Source organism: Stegastes partitus, unplaced genomic scaffold (genome assembly GCF_000690725.1).
Source record: "Stegastes partitus isolate 25-593 unplaced genomic scaffold, Stegastes_partitus-1.0.2 Scaffold1510, whole genome shotgun sequence".
In the NCBI taxonomy this organism is placed as follows: domain Eukaryota; kingdom Metazoa; phylum Chordata; class Actinopteri; family Pomacentridae; genus Stegastes; species Stegastes partitus.
In genome coordinates this window covers 92,118-111,027 of record NW_007579241.1, presented here as the reverse complement: position 1 = coordinate 111,027, position 18,910 = coordinate 92,118, and the positions used below count along the sequence as shown (strand labels likewise).

Genomic DNA, 18,910 nt, shown 5'->3' with positions numbered 1-18,910 from the left:
CCACCGACCCACAGGAAACACAAGTTCTGCTCAAACAGTCAGCCCTGCAGCAGCAGCAGAATCAGTTTAGTACCAGTTAGTTGACAGTCAGATGAGAAATACGCAAGTTAAAAGACATAATGAGGATGGAATGAAGACTGTGTTGACCTTCACATGTAGGGATGAGGCCTGATCGATGTCCGTGTGTTGTGCAGCTGGTTTCCAGGCTGAAAGAATGCAACGACCGTCTGACTGAAGTCCGTAATGAATATCTGCTGACATTAGCAGCAGTCAACGCTCATCAGAAGCACTACTACAGCACGGACCTCCCACGAATCATGGAGGTAACACACACACAGGCATCGGTACCAAGTACAGCAGTTCATTCTGTGGGTCCATCGGACGTGTCCTTTAGTGGATGAGCTGCTCTTAATCCAAACCCATGAGTAGACATTTTTTTATTTATTTTAATTATACACCTTCTCAGTGGCGTCATTAGGCCTATTTTAGGGAGGCTTCAGCCCCCCTAAATTATTTTATGTTCATTTATTAACTTTTTTTTTTTTTTTTTACAAAAAGTGCCGCCAAATTCAATATCATGTGGCCAGAATATGAGTTTAAATAAATACACATATAACCAGTTTTTATTAACTTAAATGTGATCATAAATACTAGTTTCCCTTCACTTCATCGTGAAAGGTAGAAAGTCAGTCAGTGCGTCCTTATCCAATCCAGTCCACTTGCTCATATAGACCACGCCCACATCACTGCAATCCAGCCTCGGTTGCAATATGTGTACCGGGAGCGGAGCACACGGAACCATCTAGAGCAGGGGTCTCCAATCCTGGTCCTGGAGGGCCACAGTCCTGCATGTTCTAGATGTTTCTCTCTTCCATCACAGCTGATTCAAATGATCAGCTCATCATCAAGCTCTGCAGAAGCCTGATAACGATTCTGATCATGTGAATCCTGATCTAGAGCAGCATTAGGAGAAGAGCAAGAATGGATATTCAACATTTTTTCAAGAAAGTAGTAATTGGTCACTGCTTATAGCAACAATAAGTTAGCTCCAGCCCCCCAGCTAACAGCAGAAAGTCCCACATAATGACCAAATGGTCCCTGTTTGACTAATAAAGACCTGGTCCTCTGTGGGAGAGAGCCCTGTACAGCATGTCTTACCTTGTTTTTTGGTCAAAACTTACATCTCAGCTCTAAAAGAATGCTGCTACTTAGTTAGCTAGCTAGTCTGAAATGCAGTGTGAAGGTCCTGGCTGTACAGAGTGAGGTGTTCTCTCCTCCTCATGCTACCTTTGGGATGACTTCCTTCTGGAGCATCAGCTCCACCATCAGATGCTCACCGTGAAACAGCTCATTCACGGATGATTATGTCGATAATAATGATGGCAATAAGAATGATAGTGAGAGTGAGAGGGGAGGAACTTCTGCTGGGAAGGCGAGTCTCAAGGATTTCACAGGATGGAGTCACTCGTGGTGCAGACAGTCTTGGAATTTTAAGGAAATTGATATGAATATGAAACATTTCAGTCCAAGTGCACCATATAAGACTTATTTAACTTGGGCTTTTATTTAGAAGAGTACTGATTGGAAAGTGGAGATAGCCAAGAGAGAGAGATGGATAAGCCAAATTTGCCTCGTCCAAATATTTTCAAGAGTACCTAATATATAATTCTAATTTATGTAATTAAGTAAGATTTTTTTCAGGGCTTGAAATTACAACCATTTTTGTCGCATATGTGCTCAAAATGTAATCTGTGTGACTTTAAAATGTTTGGGAGTAAAAGCTGATTGTGTTGTGAGTGAAAGTCGTGGCATCTGTGCATCTCTTGGGGCTAAGTCCTCCCTTTCCTTAAAACCTGGTGACGCCCCTGCACCTTCTGTAGTTCCTTAGAAGTTACTGGCTGGAGCAAATCAAATGTGAAACCAGAGTTTCACAGCTTCTGGACACTGAGCAGCTTGTCATGGACAGTTTGCTGCTGCAGGACTTCAGTAGCTTCCAGAGAGGAACACTTTCTAACTTGTTTTTTTGGCTGTGAATGAATGAAAACTGACTGTAGTCTTCTTTTCTCATCAGCAGATGGACGGTGACGTCTATGAAGGCTTAAGAACTTATTTCACTCTGCTGTGTGGGACGGAGATGGAAACCTGTCTGAGCACACACAAACAGTACAGCAGGATATGGGACAGCGTGGTCAAGGTGTGCATGCATAGGAATAAAACTCTACACAACCTGTCAGCGTTGGGTGTAGAGTTCATGGTGGAGCATTGATACGGACACTGTTCAGTAACAGTCTATGTGTTCGTAGTGTCTGTTTCACTGTGTTTTATTTTAACGTGCAAATGATTGGACAGTGGTGTTGCTGCAGAATTCAGTCATTCAGTCTTTATTTGGAAGTGGAGAACATTGAAGTACCGAGGCCTGTGTGACGACCCGAGTCTCAGAATCAATGCAGGCGGACCCAAACGAAAAAGGGAGGCAGGAGAAAACGTTAAAGGAAAAGGTTTATTTAACAAGGGAGGGGAAGTGAGGGGGTCCTGGTGGAGGAATCCAGTGAGGGTGTCGTGGTGGAGATCCCAGGTGGTGGGTGGAGGTGCTGTGCTCCAGGAGCGGTGCTGGTGCAAATCCATTTCCCGTGAAGATCTTCTCTGTGAAGGTGCTCAAACGGAGATCCGTGGGGTGAAGGTGCTCGTGTCCGTGTGTTCCCGTGAAGTGTGCTCGAAGGAGAAGAAGCGGCGGCGTGAGGGGAGAAGGACTGGAGCTGGAGCCGAGACGCTGGAGAAGCAGAGGAGAAAAACCATGAACTAGAGACACTCAAAAAAAAAACTGTGAACTTAGCTGAACGTTGCTCGAGAGGTTGCTGCTAAGCGGCCTGATTGTACCGCAGTGAGGAATCATCTGCCACTGAAGGTCTGTGAGCTGCTCGTATTTATACGACTGGCTGCTGATGAGAAGACGAGCTGCAGCTGTCAGCGCTTGATTGTCTCCTTCAGGTCGGCTCCGCCCAGCCTGCAGGTAGAACAGGAAACCACGCCCACCACACACCAAGGCACAGAAAACAAACATAGCATCCTAACAGCCTGATTTACAAAGCAGCCGAGTATGAAGACAGAAGATGTAGGTACACAAATAAAAAGAGAAACAATTAAAATAATTTAAAAAAAAACATTATTCTGAGCATTTAAGCTTTTATTTGTTTTTTTTGTCTGTATTTTGCTGGTGCACAATTAAAAGTAACACCAGGTAACAGCTAATTAGCATCTTGATGGAAGAACATGAAGGATTTTAAACATCAGAGTAAAACAGGAAACTGATTATTTTAGAATATTGCAGCGGTGATTTGTTTCTAGCCTGAGTTCACAGTCTGAGTCAGTCTACCTGAGCAGGTAGTAAAACAGAAAGCTGGTGCCGGATACTTTAAATTATTCAGATGAACTGAACATTGCTGGTGACCTTAATAACTTCCAGGTTCGTCTGTCTTTCGTGGTCACTGCAGCCGTCAGTTTGGCTGCAACATGTTCTTTAGATTGTGTCTGAATAAAAATCACAGAATCATCAGCGAACATCTGGACGGTGACATCTGGACATGCTGAGGAAGGTCATTAAGGTCCATCAAATCAAACTGGTCCTGAAGCAGACCCTTAAGGAGCTTTAATACAACCTTTGTCATATTCAGTGTCTCTGAAAGCGACACAACAAACTCCTGACCTGCTGTTTGAGGTTCAGAGAATGAAGGAAGGAGAAGAGATGAACTGAGGACAGACAGGTTAACATTAAAGACAGAGAAAAGGCTGGTTTTTGATGTTCAGAGACAAGAAGAGGACGAGCTGAGACAGAAATTCAACACTGAATATGTGAAGTAGCAGCTGAGTGAAATCGGAGCTGAACTTCTGGAAACGTTTCCTGCTGATCAGAAGGATGATGAAGAGACTGTTGTTTGTTCACCTCGAACAGCCTTTTCAACACTTTGTGAGAAATTCTGCAGAACTTACAGAGATGTAACTGACAGTTCTTTGCTGAGGTGGGAGAGGGAAGGATTCCAGCTTTTGTTGCTCTGACTGCACCTGGCTGCTGTGTTTCAGGTGACCAGAGACAGAAACGTTCAACAGTTCCTGCAGGAATCATCCTCCTTCAGCAAATCACCTGAGTTCTCATTTCAACCTGCTCATCGAGACCAGGTGAGTCTGTCAGAGTAAACCAGACGGTGCAGAAGAAGGGCTCCACATGCACACTTTTACCTGTAGATGCAGCTTAACCGTCTTTTTGGTAATGAAAACACAGAAATCCAAACCTACGGCTGAGTCTAAGTGGTGTTACACTTTGTGCTAATGTTGCTCGGAGACGATCGTGTAAGTCAAGAATAAAAGACAGTCGGACCGTCTTACAGTGAAATGCAGTCCAGTTGCTGGATCTCAGCAACTGTCCACGTTCATGAAATAACTCGCTGTAAACTTCTGAAAAGCTTCTTTTTTTAAGGCACAGATCCACGGACAACGTTTTAAAGCTCAGAATGAAGAGTTTGGATGTTTTTTGCCTCTTCAGGTGTTTTCTCTGCAGGAGGTTTGTCCCTCTGATGATGAGGCCAGTCTGGTGAAGGAGGCCAAGAAATGGGTCCAAAAGGCTGCAAAGGACTACAAGATGGCTGCTCATGGAGAGAGAGTGAGTCTCAGCTCTAGTCCTGTCAAACCTGTGTTGGTCTTCAGGATTAGATTGTCTTTGTTCATTTAAAATGTACACGGCATGGAGACCAACAAACCACAAAATTCTTTTACTTTAATAAATAAATTCATCCGTCTATCACAGGGGTGTCGACATCCGGTCCTGGAGGGCCACAGTCCTGCATGTTTTAGATGTTTCCCTCTTCCAACACACCTGATTCAAATGATCAGGATGGTTATCAGACTTCTGCAGAGCTTGATGATGAGCTGGATGATGCTCCTGCCTACACAATGCAACCAGCCACCATCCCGTTCTACCAGTTAGCCCCAGTTCCCCGCTGAGTCCTAGTGCTAGTCTGTTAGTGTTAACGTAGTGAATCGTTATTATCTGTGTACTTCCTGGCTCAGTTTGTACTCTGTTCAGGTTGTATTGTGCAACGCTGTTAGTGTTGGTTCGTAGTGTGTGTCCAGCTGTATTTAGTACTCCCCACCTGTTGGCGTCAGTCACGAGTTTTGTTCTTTGTTGCCGCCGAACTCGTTTCTGCTTATTCTGTATTCGTGTAAATATCCATTCATCCATCCATCCATTTTCTATACACCGCTTAATCCTCACTAGGGTTGTGGGGGGCTGGAGCCCATCCCAGCCGACTTAGGGCGAAGGCAGGGGACACCCTGGACAGGTCGCCAGTCATTCGTATAAATATTATTCTTGTGAATAAATCATTCTTTGTGAAACATCTGAGCCTCCGTATCTGCACAGCATCACTTGTTATGTTTCACCTTAAAAGAGGAATAAATGCAGCCCAACAGGCAGAAGCAAACTGTAATGTCTTCAAGTTGCTGTAGAGACTATATGAGCTGGTAGAACTCTGGTTGGTCCAAAGTTATTGGTCGTATAATAACCCAGAGTCTCATGCTTGTCGTTCTGATGAGGAATACGTTGTGTTTGTGTCTGTCAGGCCCTGCAGATGTTGGAGAGTCGACTGAAGCTTCTTTCAGGAGAAACTGGACTCAGTGTGGAGCAGAAGATCACAGAGGTGCAGGAGAGCGTCAGGAAGGCGAAGGTAGCACATCAAATGTGGCTTTTATCCACAGGTCTCACAAAAAACATTCGGCAGCTTAGACAGTCAGAGTCTGTTTCCTGAGTCTGTCTGCTTATAAATCGAATCAGTGTTGAGGAGAGTTTCTGAATGTGGAGAGGAAAGTACCAGAAAACCAGATGGTGTCTGGGCTTATGGGACAGGTGACGGAGTTCTTCTGTCTATGATGTATGACAAACTTCAGGTACTTTAGACCGACATATTTGTAGAACGTGTTCTAGAACATGGTGCCTGTAGAACAGGTTCTGGAGTCATACGTAGTGTTCGGTGCTTTGGTTCAGTTTTCTCTGTCAGCTCAAGTCTGAATTTTCAGATTCTGACTGAATCTGAAAACATTTTTTGAATGTTTTAGTTCAGTTCACTGAGAAACAGTTGGGTTTTGGCTTCACTGAGGTTGAACTGGGTCTAAACACTCAGTACCGGCCTGTCTGCAAGTTTTAACTGAGGTTCTGGTTCTGTCAGCTCAGCAGGGTGAAGGCCGAGGCTCGGCTCGCTCTGCTGTCAGAGAGTGTCGCAGGAACTCAACGCTGGCTTCAGGAGGCCATGAACCGGGCCGAACAGGACCTGGAGACGGAGCGACGCCTCAGCGAACAGAGGAAGTCCACTGAGGACTTCTCAGTATGGAAACTCTCCCCTTCAAAATAAAAGCTAATCATTTACAGCCGAGATGTAGGGTTAGGGTCCAAACCTTTTCTATGGGTTCTGTTCGTTTTTCCTAAGAACCTGTCGGATAGCAAGGTTTGGACTGTTAAGGGTCGGATTACCGAGTCACGACTGAATACACACACACACACACACACACACACACACACACACACACACACATATATATATATATATATATGTGTGTGTGTGTGTGTGTGTGTGTGTGTGTGTCGTGTCTGATGTGTTTCCACGGAGGACTGTGGCTCAGAAACAGCTGCTGACTTCCTTCCAGCTGAATGCAGCCACATGCAGCTGCACTTCCTGTTGATCTGAACATTTACCACCGTGCATCTGACAGACTGAATCTTTTTCTTGCATGAGCAGCATGTCCGTGGGTTTGGAGCGAACAAAGCCAGACCACAGATCCCAGATGCAGCACTTTAAAAGGCTGCTCTGTATAAACTAAACCGTCAGAGAACTTTTGTGTTTCTGAACGTCGCTGCTCAGACTGAAGGCTCCTGGAAACTGTCGACTTTTAACTGCTGCCTGCGTCGCCCAGTTTTCAGGCGAAGCACAGTTCACTGCAGAAGGTTCCTCCTGTGCAGTGACAGACTCACGGTGTTCAGCATTTGTGTCCAGTGGGGATGAGGGAACAGTGTGGGGCTCTCTGCAGCTGCTTTCTGTAGGTTTGAACAAACGCTGCTCAGACAGGGAGAAACGTCTTTGCTGGGGACGAGTTTCAACCAAGGACTGACATTTATTGACTAATATGTGTGTGACTGAATAACCAGTGAGTGTTGGAGCTCCTCCAGACGTTCTGTGCTTATTGGGAGGATCCATTAAAATGTTTATTCAGTTCAGTTCAGTTTAGTTGAAGCAGCACCAGTTCACAGCACGTGTGGTCTCAAAGCACTGAACACGGTGATGTGAAGACCTCAGGTTTAGAACAGAGAACCATCTGAGCGTGAGGTGAGCAGCAGAAGACACGAACACAGAAGCTTTGAGAGAAGGAAGCCCACCGAGTGTTTCTGCTGTTTTCCAGGAGGATGAGTTTGAGCTGACCGACTTCGAGGACTACGAAGACGAGAACGGAGACATCTTTGCAGATCCAGCGTCGGCTTCTGGAGTGTGTGTTTACCCTGCAGCCTGCAGAGTGGTCTACAGCTACCAGGTAGGACACACCTGTCAGCATGGAGGCAGAACATACACCAACAGGAAACAAACTAAAGTAAAACACACTGTTCCCAAACTTTGAAGTAAAAACTACACACGTGATTGTGAGATACGTCAAAGTGTCTGCAGCGACTGGAGGAAAGAAAGCAGAAGGAAGTTCAGTCAGCCAGAAAGCTGTCGGCAGCTTTAATTCACTTCATGTCAGAACTTCTCATGAACCTCTTCAGAAAGCTTTGTGGCCACTGAGCAATGACAGCATGTTACCTGTTGTAGGCCAGCCAATCAGATGAGCTGTCGGTCATTGAAGGGGAGGAGCTCCAAGTGATAGAGGATGGAGACGTGGAGGACTGGCTGAAGGTAACGTGGCACTTTACTGTGTGTGTTTAGGAAAGCTGTCAGACTGTGTGATAGCATCCCTCCGTAGGACCACAGCGCTCACACAGGACGAAGCACAAACTGGCTGCAGCTTCATTCACACAACGCTGACAGTCCAGTTCTGCTTTAGTTGTAACATGTCGTCTCAGCGCTGAGCACAGGAAGGCACAGACAACCCAAAGCTGCCTTTGGACTCTGAGCCAGCAGTCGGCAGCGATGGGGCGGAACCGGGCCAGGTTCACTGAAATCAGTGAAATGCAGTAAAAGCGAACAAACTCACTTCAACAGTGGAGTGCTGCCGTCAGCAGTGAACAGACGCTTCAGGTGAGCTGTGGAGGTACTGGAGGCAGGTGAGCACATGCTGGCTTTATTACCTGGAAGGTCCAGGTGAGCTGCATCACCTGTCAGCCAGGTACAGACTCAGGTGAGATCAGGACAGCGTGACGTTGAGGATCATATAGAACCATAAAACACAAAGAAGAGTTTTCAGGGCTTCAGCCAGTGAGATGGACTCCAGATATGCAGCACACACTTCCCTGTGTATGTTTCCAGGTGTGTGTACCTGTCTTCATACCTCTGTGCAGGTGTGTAACTCGTGTGGTCAGGTGGGCTATGTACCAGAGAGGTACGTGCAGCTCCTGTGTCTGCCAGCAGAGGACGCCACTCAGCTGGACAGTTCCTTCAACTCCACGTCATCCACAGGCAACCAGGAGACGGCAGGAAGCAGAGGTTGGTTCAGCATCTGCTGTCTGTTCAGTCTTAGAGCATCATCAGTGTTTCAGTGTCAGACCTTCTTCAGACCTTCATCAGCTGGTCGCTCTCCACAAGGACAGCAGCCGTCTGAACAGGAAGTGGCTTCATGATGAGGGTTGGACCATTTGTGAGCACTGGAGGCGACGAGTAGCTGCATGAAGGAAACATTGAGCTAATAACTGTGTTTCTGAGTTAGTCTGATCCTCTTCTGGCTCATGAAGTAGATGTGAGAAGAATTCAGATCATAGTCAAACACCAGGATGTCCAACGACACCTCATTTAGCAGTAAACAAAGCAGCGCCCTCTTCTGGCCGCTCTGCAGAACATCATGTCCTCATACGTCTCATAACCAGAGAGACCAGGTTGCTCATTCAGACTGAGGGTTAAACATCTCATCAACCATCTCAGCTGGTTCAGGTCCTCCTCCTCCATCAGTCTGCTGCTCACAGAACCTGGAGGTGTGTTTGGACTCACTGTAAACATGGTCCACGAAGGTCAGACCTGACTGGACTGGATAAAACTGCAGGACTCCAATGGCAACACGCTGGGCTGTTTCAGCACAACTCACCTGACAGCCAGGTAACCAGCGCATGAAGCCGGTGACCACCAGCAGCTGCCATCAGACTTCCACGTCTTCTGTTTGTAGTTTTGATGTTTTCTGTGCAGCAAACCCGTAAAAGTAAAGAAAAAAAACCTTGAATGTTGGAGGTTTGAATGTCTTAATGTGAATTTAAATCAACATTAGTTCACACCGAGCGTCGCATGTGGATGATGTAGGACACGCTTCAGTGGTTTTCTATAATCAGCTGATGTGACCTGTCCCAGGTGTCGTCAGAGCGCTGTACTCCTACCAGGCTCAGAGTGCAGAGGAGCTTTCCTTCCAGGAGGGGGCGCTGATCCACCTGATACGCTGTCGGCATGGAGAGGTGTGTGCTCAGGTGTTCTCTGTATTTAAGGCCTGGATCTGCTTTCAACAGCTCACACTGTAGCACTGGAGTCTGGAGCACAGGTGAGTTGAAGTACAGGTGAGTTGAAAGCAGCTCGGCTCCTCTGAAAACACGAGTTGTGACTTTTTGAAGAGGCTCTAAACTAACGGACGTGTCAAACCTCCTTGAGGACGATGAAGCCGGTGGTTCGTGAAGACGCCTGCATGTCTGCCTTCCTCTCCCAGAAGCTCCGTTTTCTGTCTCACCTTTGTACAACTAGACCTTCTGATTCTTATTAATGGGAATAGTGATAAATAAACGCTAAGTCAGGTGTTCCATAAATGTTGTTGTTTCTGATAAAAGTGAAACGACGACTCAGCGGTTCATCAGCTGATTTCGTTTGATCTCAGATTAAACATGAAACATCCTCAATTTACTAATAATCCAAACCAAAGGTCCACTTTCCTGTTTTCTGTGGACGCTTGGAGCCAATCACTGAACAGAGTTTATCTGTTCACGAGTCCAGCATCCGATGAAAACCATGAAGTCTGGGCGAAAGACGAAGCAGAGAAAGCTTGAGAGTGAGTGTAGTTTACCAGCTGGGCGAAGCTTCACCTGATGATGTTCTTCAGGTGGACGATGGATTCTGGGAGGGAGAGCTGGACGGACGAACTGGTTTCTTCCCTTCTCTGGTGGTGGAGCTGCTGCAAGAGGAAGGTGACGAGGAAGAGGAGGAGGTGAGCTGCTTCTCTGAACCTGCGTCTGACCGTTCCTTCATTTATTCATCCATCCATCCATCCATCCATTCATTCATTCATTGTTCTGTCCAGGACCCTCCATCACCAACCAGGCCTCCCCTGTCCCCTCCTGCTGCTGCTGGCTGTAGTTCGGCTGCCAGCGCGGCGCCCCCTGCAGCCCTGGAGGACAAACTGCAGCCTGTGAAGCTGGCAAGAAGCCGACCAGGTGAACAGAGACTCAGGTCTTCATCAGGACAATGTGTGACTGAAGGTCTGATGGTTTCCTCTGTTTGTCTGCAGGCAGTGATTCTCCAGAACCGTCCAGCAGCCGACTCAGGCCGGTACGTTCTGAATCCACCGCTGTCTTCATCAACAAATGTAGAATCGATGCAACAACAGGATTCAGCTTCATTAACACGTCCGTGGTCTGTTTCAGTGCCGAGCTCCGCCTCCTCCTCCAACTCAGAAGTCTTCAGCTCAGCCCTGAGACGAGACTGGACTCAGCAGGAGGACCGGCCCGGTTCTGGCCTGTCAACCCTTTACAGCAGAGTCTCGGTTTATCTACTGAACATCTTGTAGATGAACTATCGGAACATACGGCGTTCAGCAGCTTATCAAACAGTAAAAATATGAAACAACATGAAGTACTGCAGCTAGAACTGAAGAGAACAAAACGGTTTCCGGTTCCTCGTTTCCTCCCTCAGAAGGGTTTCTTTATGTTTTATGTCTTTGCTATGGGGAGCTGTTACTGTCTGTTAAACCACAGTAATCATGCTTTTTTTATTGTAGCGACCACAAATAGTCAGAAAATGATCTTCAGCTTCTGCAGACTGACTTCAGCAGAGCTTCTCTACGTCGGTCCAGATGAGAGTCAGTTCATTTCTTCCTTTGTGGACATTTTCTTGTCGTTCTACTGAACCAGTCGTTATGTTTTATGGGTTACGACGGTTTTGGTGTGTCGTCGTTCTGACTGTGATTAAATGAGTCTTTGGTTCTTCTGGTTCCTGGTTCAGTGTTTCATCGTGTTTCAGCTCAACAGGGACCAAACAAACGCTCACACAAGCTCGAAAAGCAAAGTTTGTTTTTATTTCATAAGAATAAATTATGGTCAATTTGCATATTTACAACTCAGACTTGTGAGCATCGGTACCAGCAGGATGTTCCAGAACACCACACTGAATGGGTTTCACCAGCTGTTTGGTAATCGGGCTGTCGGTGCTGATTCAGGGTTCTGAGCAGCTGATCCATAACGTCAGACACCATTTTATTATCTACAGACTTTCTACAGCAGCAGCTTTGTGAACAAACTGACCAACATGTGTTATTACTGCTCCCTTTGTGTTTGAACACAGACACCAAGAATCAGGTTTTATTAAGCTTAAGATTAAATTAACTGGATCAAGAATGAAATCAGTTTAACTAAACTGGGTTTTTCCTTCGTGTTGATACTGAACTCAGGCTGTTGTGCTGCTGAGAACCCACTTTGTGTTTAACACAACATTCTGGGTTGACAAGAGCTTGAATTAGATTTTTTTAAATATATATTGTCTGTCAAGCTGTGTTCGTTACAGGGGACCAAAAACAGACAGAATAATCCCCTCAGATCTGGAGAAACTAAGCCTGACCCTGATCAGATGGAAGATCACTGGACTGATCTAATAACGAAGATGTAACACCACCGCCAGTCACAGTCAGTGGCTCCAGAAGACGTGTTGATCATTTACCAAATAAATATCCTGCATGGAGTTTCCTAATCAGGCGAGAGCTTCATTTGTTGTGTGGAATTCAGGGACAAGCCTTCAGCTGGTGTCTGTCTGCTGCTAAAGGATCCTCTGACTGTCTCAGGATACATGAAGTCTTATGTGAGTTATGTGTTGAGCTGCAGCAACATTTAAAAGTGTTTGGTGATCGAACACTGAGCTGTAGTTTCACCATCTCTTCAGAAATGTGTGATCTTGTCTTGTTCCTGTCTGAGTCCTGTTAGCGTTCATGTGCACGATGTTTATCTGCAGGTTTACTGGTTCTGCTGCTCTGGTTCTTTACCTTTTCTCCAGTTTAAGTCAGCTTCTGCCAAACATGTTCTCTGCATCCCCACTCGTCTCGTCCTTAAACCGACTTTTATTTTCTGACAAGAGGTCGGAACCAGAAATGCTTTCAGGACTAAAGTTTCTCTGCTTAAGCTGTTAATTTACAGCCTCACTGCTGGATTTGTTCAGTTATTTTCACCGAACCGACTTCAGCTGCTGAAATAAAGCATCTGGAGCCAATCAGACGGCTTCATGAGGATCTGTGCTCAGCGACGTGGCCTCTCACACACCATCAACACCTAGTGACTAAAAACCTTTATCAGTGTCATTTACAAGATTATTATGTCAAACTTTCAGCAGGTTAACACATAAAACTAACTCCTGTGTGGACTGTGATGCAGTGAATGTGACCTGTTCATTCATTCATTCATTCATTCATTCATTCATTCATTCATTCATTCATTCTGGATGAAAGCTACAGACATGAACAATAATCATCATCATGTTTCAGACAGCAGATGTTCTGTCCACATGTGACCAGTCAGAGGATAAAATAAACTCATGGGAAGACTGCAGACGTCCTGGTTGGTTTCCCATAAAGACCAGGAAGTAACATGGACCTCTGACCTCTGTCTGTAAACCAAGTTCTGACCCGGTCTGTATACTGGGCTCTGAGCCAGAGAGTGTAAATCAAAATAAATACAGATTCTAAGACAAATCTTACACTAAAGCCCAGTTTTATCCTCAGACTTGCTGTCTGGCTGCAGCTGGATCCTCCAAGTCTGAACGTTTACTCCGAGTCTTCCTTCAGCTGAAGGAGGTTTTTCCTTCCTTTGGTTTCATTTCTGTTGCTCGGTCTCATCAGTTCTTGTCCTGGAGCGTCACTAATCGATCAGCACAAAGTCGTCAAACAAAAATCGACCTGCGTCAGGATTTTAAAGGTCTATGAGTAGGTAGAAGGTATGAACGTCCACTTTGACCCTCCAGCTGCAGGTATCTTCAACGTTCCTCCTCTTAAATGAAAACAAATAAGCTCCCACTGATTTTCTGCATATGAGCTAATATACACGCCTACAACACGTTCAGCAGACGGACGCACTGAACTTGAACTCTTTCACTTCGTCCTGCAATGAACTGGAAGCTTTAGCGTCTAAGCTACTCGTCACGAAGACCATTTGTACAATCAGCCATTTGTTTCCATTCATTTCTGTGTAGTACGAAGAAATGTCCTCGGATTGTTGGTTCTTTGACAGCAAACACTAAGTCTTCATGTTTTATTCCAAAGCAGACTAGATTTACTTAAATACGTCATGTGGCAGCACCTGGTTTATCAGGCAGCTGGCTCATCGCTTTGGTCCAGAATCACAGAAGAGGAGAATCCTGGTTCCTCGATGGTTCACCCTGAACACTTCTGTCAGCGTCATCATGAGGATGACATCTGTGGGTTTGGCTGGAACATCTACACAACTATGGGATGGTTGGACTGTGTTCACAGCTCATTAATCAAACAGCTTCTTCATCAGAAAGTAATGTACTGCAGAAGTGATGGAGCTGAACAGAAATGCTGGAGGAGAACAAAGTGCTCCGTCCTGAGGGGAGAAGGAAGGTGTGCACCAGTCATGTCACCATAGTTCATCCAATAGTTGTGAAGATGGCCACAAACATGATCCTCATGGGAGCTCTGAAGGAACAATCAGGACGCCTACAAAGTGATTTGATTCATCATCTGGAGAACACACATGTCAACAACATATGTTAGTTTGGATAAGTGACCTGTTGGACGTCACCGGACACCATCAGGACGATGGGGGTTCCCTATAAGTCACAACAGGCATCAACCTCATGGTGGCACCAGTCTGAGAGTCTGAAGGGTTCATCTTTAAGAATCACAAAGTGACCATCACCTGATGTTGGTCTGGACCAAAGTGGGCCGACTGCATGGCTGAAAAGCTAAAGAACAAAACGGTGGGAATATTCTAAAAGGCCAAAATCCTTCCATTTGGTCACCAGTCAGCCTGAAATCACTGCTGTCAATAAAGATTGAGTGTGTTCATGTTCGTTTCTTTTGTTCGTGCTACTTTCTTCGTCCACTGAGTGGCTTCGAACTTCTTTCTTTGGATCATCACGTCTTGAACTGGTGTCCACATGTCTTCTCTCAGTCCTGTTTCAGCTCCATGTTCTCCACCTCTTCTTCCGCCTGCGTCACCTTGCAGTCTCTAATGTCTTCCATCTCCATCATGTCGTCCTTCTCTGGACCCAGCGTTGGTTTAACTTCTGCTCCAGTAGTTTCTGTGCTCTCAGGTTGTCCAACTTCTCCTCCCTGTGCAGAAGTTTCTCCTCTCTGGTCGTTCTCTGAGGATTCTTCTTCCTCTGCTGTGGTGACAACAGAGAACTCTCTCCTGCTGTCAGGGCTGGCTTTAACTATGGTCACACTACTTATACTGCCCCCTTGTGGTGAGGAGGGTGACAAAGGCAAACTGCTCAGTCTGTCTTTAAAAAGCTGATCAGATGAAGAACCTGTAGAGTCGTCTGTTGCAGATGGTGAAAGCTTCGATGCTTTCAGAATTCCAGCTCTTTTAATTTCTGTCTTTTCTTCGGCCTTTGGGGTTTTGGCTCCTTCAAGCTTTAGCTCCTTTGACGATGATGAACTTGAAACCACATCTCCTTTGGTCGTAGATGTTACAGACGTCACACTTCCTGACTTCACAGTAAGACGAGGTGAACTTGGGAAGGACAAGTTCTGGTCAGCTGGAGTAGAAGAAGGGGTTTGATGTCTGGGGTCAGCAAGTGGTGATGGAGAATCGGCCTGTAGAGGACTAGAACTTTGTCCAAAGGATAACGATGAAAGAGGGGATCTGCTGCTCAGGAGCTTCGGACTTGGTGTAGGTGCTGGAGAGGAGACGGTTTCTGCAGCCTGGGATGGCTTGTTTCCCACGCTTGGTGTTCCTGTGAGCGGTGGGGTCGGAGTTTTCAACAAAGAGGCTGAAGATGGGGTCTTGATTGGAAAGGGAGATGGAGGGGATGAACCTAAGCTTATTAAAGCTAAGGAAACACCAGAACCTGGTTGTGGATTTGGGCTGGAGCTTGGGTCAGGAGGAGTTTGGATAACTGGGAACCCTGCAGTAGAACAGGGTTCGGGCTGGTCGGTAGGTATGTTAGGGACGAAGCCTGGGGCTGATCCAGGCACTGGGGCGATGGGTGTAGAGGTCTGCAGGGGTCCAGGATCATACGCCTCCTCAGGTTTTAAAACCTTTTCCTCACCATCTAGTCTTTTCAAAGATGCAATAGGAAGAGAACTGGGGGCAGAAGATGCTGTACTAACAGCAGAAGGTTGGATCATCATCACTGCTCGAGGTTCAGGACTGGAGCCAAGTTTAGCAGCTTCCTCAGGACCAGAGTCCCGGGAGAGTTTTGGACTTTTAGATGAGGGAGAAGTAACAGAAGCTTTCAGCTCACTTTCCAGTTTGGCAGCAAGTTTTGTGCTTCGTTCAGGATCAGCTTTAATGTTGTGTGCCTGCATGGCTTCTTCCAGAACCAGAGGCTGCTGCTGAATTGCAAACTTCAGCCCTACAGCCTCCTTCGCTGGCCCCTCCCCTCCTTTAACAGCGACCGGGTCACTGCCCCGCCGCAGCCCAAATATGGTCACACTCTTCCTTCGTTTCCCCATGTTTGCAGCCATCCCATTGGCACTTTCTGGAGGCGGCCTGACTTCTTTAAACATGCTCCTCAGGTTGTATCCGCCCTCTTTGCGCTCATCACTATCCTGAGATTGGTCCAGCTGGTCTCCAGAAATGGCCAACGGATTCATGCCTCCGTGGGGCTTCTTATCGGTGTGGGTCACCCGGAACCTGAGGGAAATCACACACTGATGATGCACTGGCTGGAACTATCGCTTCATGTCTGTGCACAAATGGCATATTTCTGGATGGTTACCTTCCAACAGAGAAGACCGTCTGCTCTCCAGGTCGCTGTTTGGACCGTGGAGTTCTGCTCTGTCTCCGGCCCTTTTTGGACCGAACCTGGGCACAGAGGTGGCAGGAGTTGTGGTCGGTGCCTGAGTGGACTGTGTGGTGATGGGGAGGAACGCCACCGATGGACTCCTTACGCAACCTGGACATCAACAGCAACAGGTTTGTGAATTAGCTTGAACACTTAGCTGTTTGTGTGCAGCATGCAAACCATAAACATGCCTTAAACATGCCTTAAACATGCCTTAAACATGCCTTAAACATGCCTTTAACATGCCTTAAACATGCCTTTAACATGCCTTAAACACGTTACACACGGCTTGGCCACAACATCATGACGGCATATCACGCTGTTGGTTCTCAGCATGCAGCACAATGGCTCTTCAGACCTCTGAAGGTTTCTGTGGCACCACGATGCTATGCTAGGCTGTAGGGTGAAGCTGCTGTGGACCAGATCTGTTCTAAAAATCCCTCATCTGACTGTTTCAGTCATTTCAAAGACTGGGATAAATAGAGTATTTTTCTATTCTATTCATCACAACACGACTGTTCTCTGGATACATCCCAGAACCTCGTTTACATTCTGTCTGGAGTTAGGAATCATTTCTGCCTTTCACTTTGTTGAGGTCTGTTTTTTTCTAAAGACTTTTTCCGGCCCTTTGGTTTTATCTGATAGGACAGAGAGAGAGACAGGACAGTGGGGGAGCAGAATGGGGGAAGGACCTGCAGCAACAGGTCATGAGCGGGACTCGAACCCATGACCGCTGTGACGGGGACTTGAGCCCCTGTACATGGGACACCAGCTCAACCAGGAGATCCGGTGTGAGCTCATTATTCTCAAGTTTCATTTTCAGTTGTTTTGGTTTTTGTTCTCTGTTTAGTTTAGACAATAAAAATGCAACGTTGGGTTTTAGAGAATATACGGTTGGTTTAACATCCGACTCTTTCACTTCATGTTTGAAGGTTCTCCTCCGTTTGTGGGTCACCTGCTGGGTGAGTTCTGCCCGACCCAATAAAGCAGCAGAAAGATGAAAAACATACGTTGACATGAAACTTATTTGAAATGTAATTGAGATGTGGTTTAGTTATATAAGATGGTCGTTTTTGTGTTATGAGATCATCAACATTTCTCTATCGGCTACAATCATCCATCCATCATCTCTACACCTTCATCCTCACCAGGGTCATGGGGGGCGGAGTCTATCCCAGCTGACTCAGGGTGAAGGCAGGTTCACCTGGACAGGTAACCATTCTATCACAGGGCTACACTTAGAGACAGACAACCAAGCACACTCACATTCACACCTACGGACAATTTACAATCACCAATTAACCTCAGCATGTTTCTGGACTGTGGGAGGAAGCCGGAGAACCCGGAGAGAACCCACGCTGCACGGGGAGAACATGGAGACTCCACGCAGGAAGATCCCGGGTGTCCTCACCGGGACGCCAACCAGCGACCTTCTAGCTGTGAGGCGCTAACAGTGCTAACGATGCTAACCACTGATCCACCTGCAGCCCTGCTACAACTATTTTCTTTATTAAAACTTTAATAAATAGTGACAGCGGTTATGAAATTGTTGATTCCATTTCACAGTTTACATTCACTGTCGTCTGTGATTTGTTCCAGATTTCTGCGTAAGAAAACCCTAAAAATTCAGTTTCACCACTGAAAGCCAGGAGCTGCTGCTAAATGACTGATTCTGTCAGAAAGAAGAAGACTTGGTTCAGTGGCAGGTGAACTCTAGGATGAATCAGAGGCTCAGCAGCATGTCAGGACGTACCTGGGGTCATGACGCACACAGACGTTGCGGTTTCCCAACATCTCATTGAAGGCTTCCATATTTGCTGGAGGTGACAAGAACATCCACATCAGACCAACCAATAACTGGTAAATGGATCTCCGAGTCCAAACTAATCTACTGTGATGAGGATGACGTTTGTATCACGACTGCATTTCTGGCATGAAAACAGTCAAATGGAGGAAAGTTAAAAAATTACATCAAGAACATTGGTTCAGAAAACATCGGACAGACGACCAAGCGTCCAATCAGGAGCAGCAGAGACAGAACAGCACAAAGCAGGAGGACAAACCAGTTTCCAGAAGCCTGAACTGAACAGGGGAACCAAATTCAGCCAGAACTGAAGAGAATTCAATCGTAGAAGCTACTAATCACTAGTCACCTTCATTTTCAATGATGCATTTGAGGATCTGCTCCACGGTGTCCTGGTTCTCTTCGTCTTCATCTGAAACACACAACAACAAACTCATAAACTCAGTCCTTCGATCTGATAAATGCCTCAACATAATGCAGGAAATTATCATTTTCTTTGTGCTTCTCTCAGCATTTACACATTTCCCGTAAAGAATTCATAGTTTCTGTTGAATAAAACGTATTAATAGATTTATGTGTGTGAGCGGTTGTTGCTGTGCTCTTGTTTATTTGTGAAGGAGAGCTGCAGGTGGAGAGAAGAAGAAGCTTCAAACCCAAACCACCCTCAGTAGGGTTAGGGTTAGCGATCGTCAACAGCTCAGGGGTAGGGTTAGCGATC

The 18,910-nt window shown here is 46.2% G+C and overlaps 2 protein-coding genes across 3 annotated transcripts in view; one reads left to right on the top strand and one right to left on the bottom strand.

The window, feature by feature from the left end:
• Positions 1–11,356, top strand: part of LOC103370999 (FCH and double SH3 domains protein 1-like) — a 17,380-nt gene extending 6,024 nt beyond the window's left edge. The window contains exons 8-21 of the mRNA XM_008300203.1: positions 195–323; positions 2,072–2,194; positions 4,078–4,173; positions 4,538–4,654; positions 5,613–5,717; positions 6,216–6,371; positions 7,441–7,569; positions 7,845–7,928; positions 8,531–8,675; positions 9,525–9,625; positions 10,258–10,362; positions 10,456–10,588; positions 10,663–10,703; positions 10,799–11,356. Of these exons, the coding sequence (XP_008298425.1) occupies positions 195–323; positions 2,072–2,194; positions 4,078–4,173; positions 4,538–4,654; positions 5,613–5,717; positions 6,216–6,371; positions 7,441–7,569; positions 7,845–7,928; positions 8,531–8,675; positions 9,525–9,625; positions 10,258–10,362; positions 10,456–10,588; positions 10,663–10,703; positions 10,799–10,849 (1,515 nt within the window). The 3' untranslated portion in view covers positions 10,850–11,356. The remainder of the gene's footprint in view (positions 1–194; positions 324–2,071; positions 2,195–4,077; positions 4,174–4,537; positions 4,655–5,612; positions 5,718–6,215; positions 6,372–7,440; positions 7,570–7,844; positions 7,929–8,530; positions 8,676–9,524; positions 9,626–10,257; positions 10,363–10,455; positions 10,589–10,662; positions 10,704–10,798) is intronic.
• Positions 11,357–11,426: 70 nt separating this feature from the next.
• The window catches only part of rell2 (RELT like 2), a 24,868-nt gene continuing 17,384 nt past the window's right edge, over positions 11,427–18,910 (bottom strand). For both annotated transcript variants that reach the window (XM_008300201.1, XM_008300200.1), the window contains 4 exons: positions 18,542–18,604; positions 18,142–18,205; positions 16,323–16,499; positions 11,427–16,237 (listed from right to left, as the gene is read on the bottom strand). In XM_008300201.1, coding sequence (XP_008298423.1) covers positions 14,545–16,237; positions 16,323–16,499; positions 18,142–18,205; positions 18,542–18,604 — 1,997 coding nt within the window. In that variant the 3' untranslated portion in view covers positions 11,427–14,544. The remainder of the gene's footprint in view (positions 16,238–16,322; positions 16,500–18,141; positions 18,206–18,541; positions 18,605–18,910) is intronic.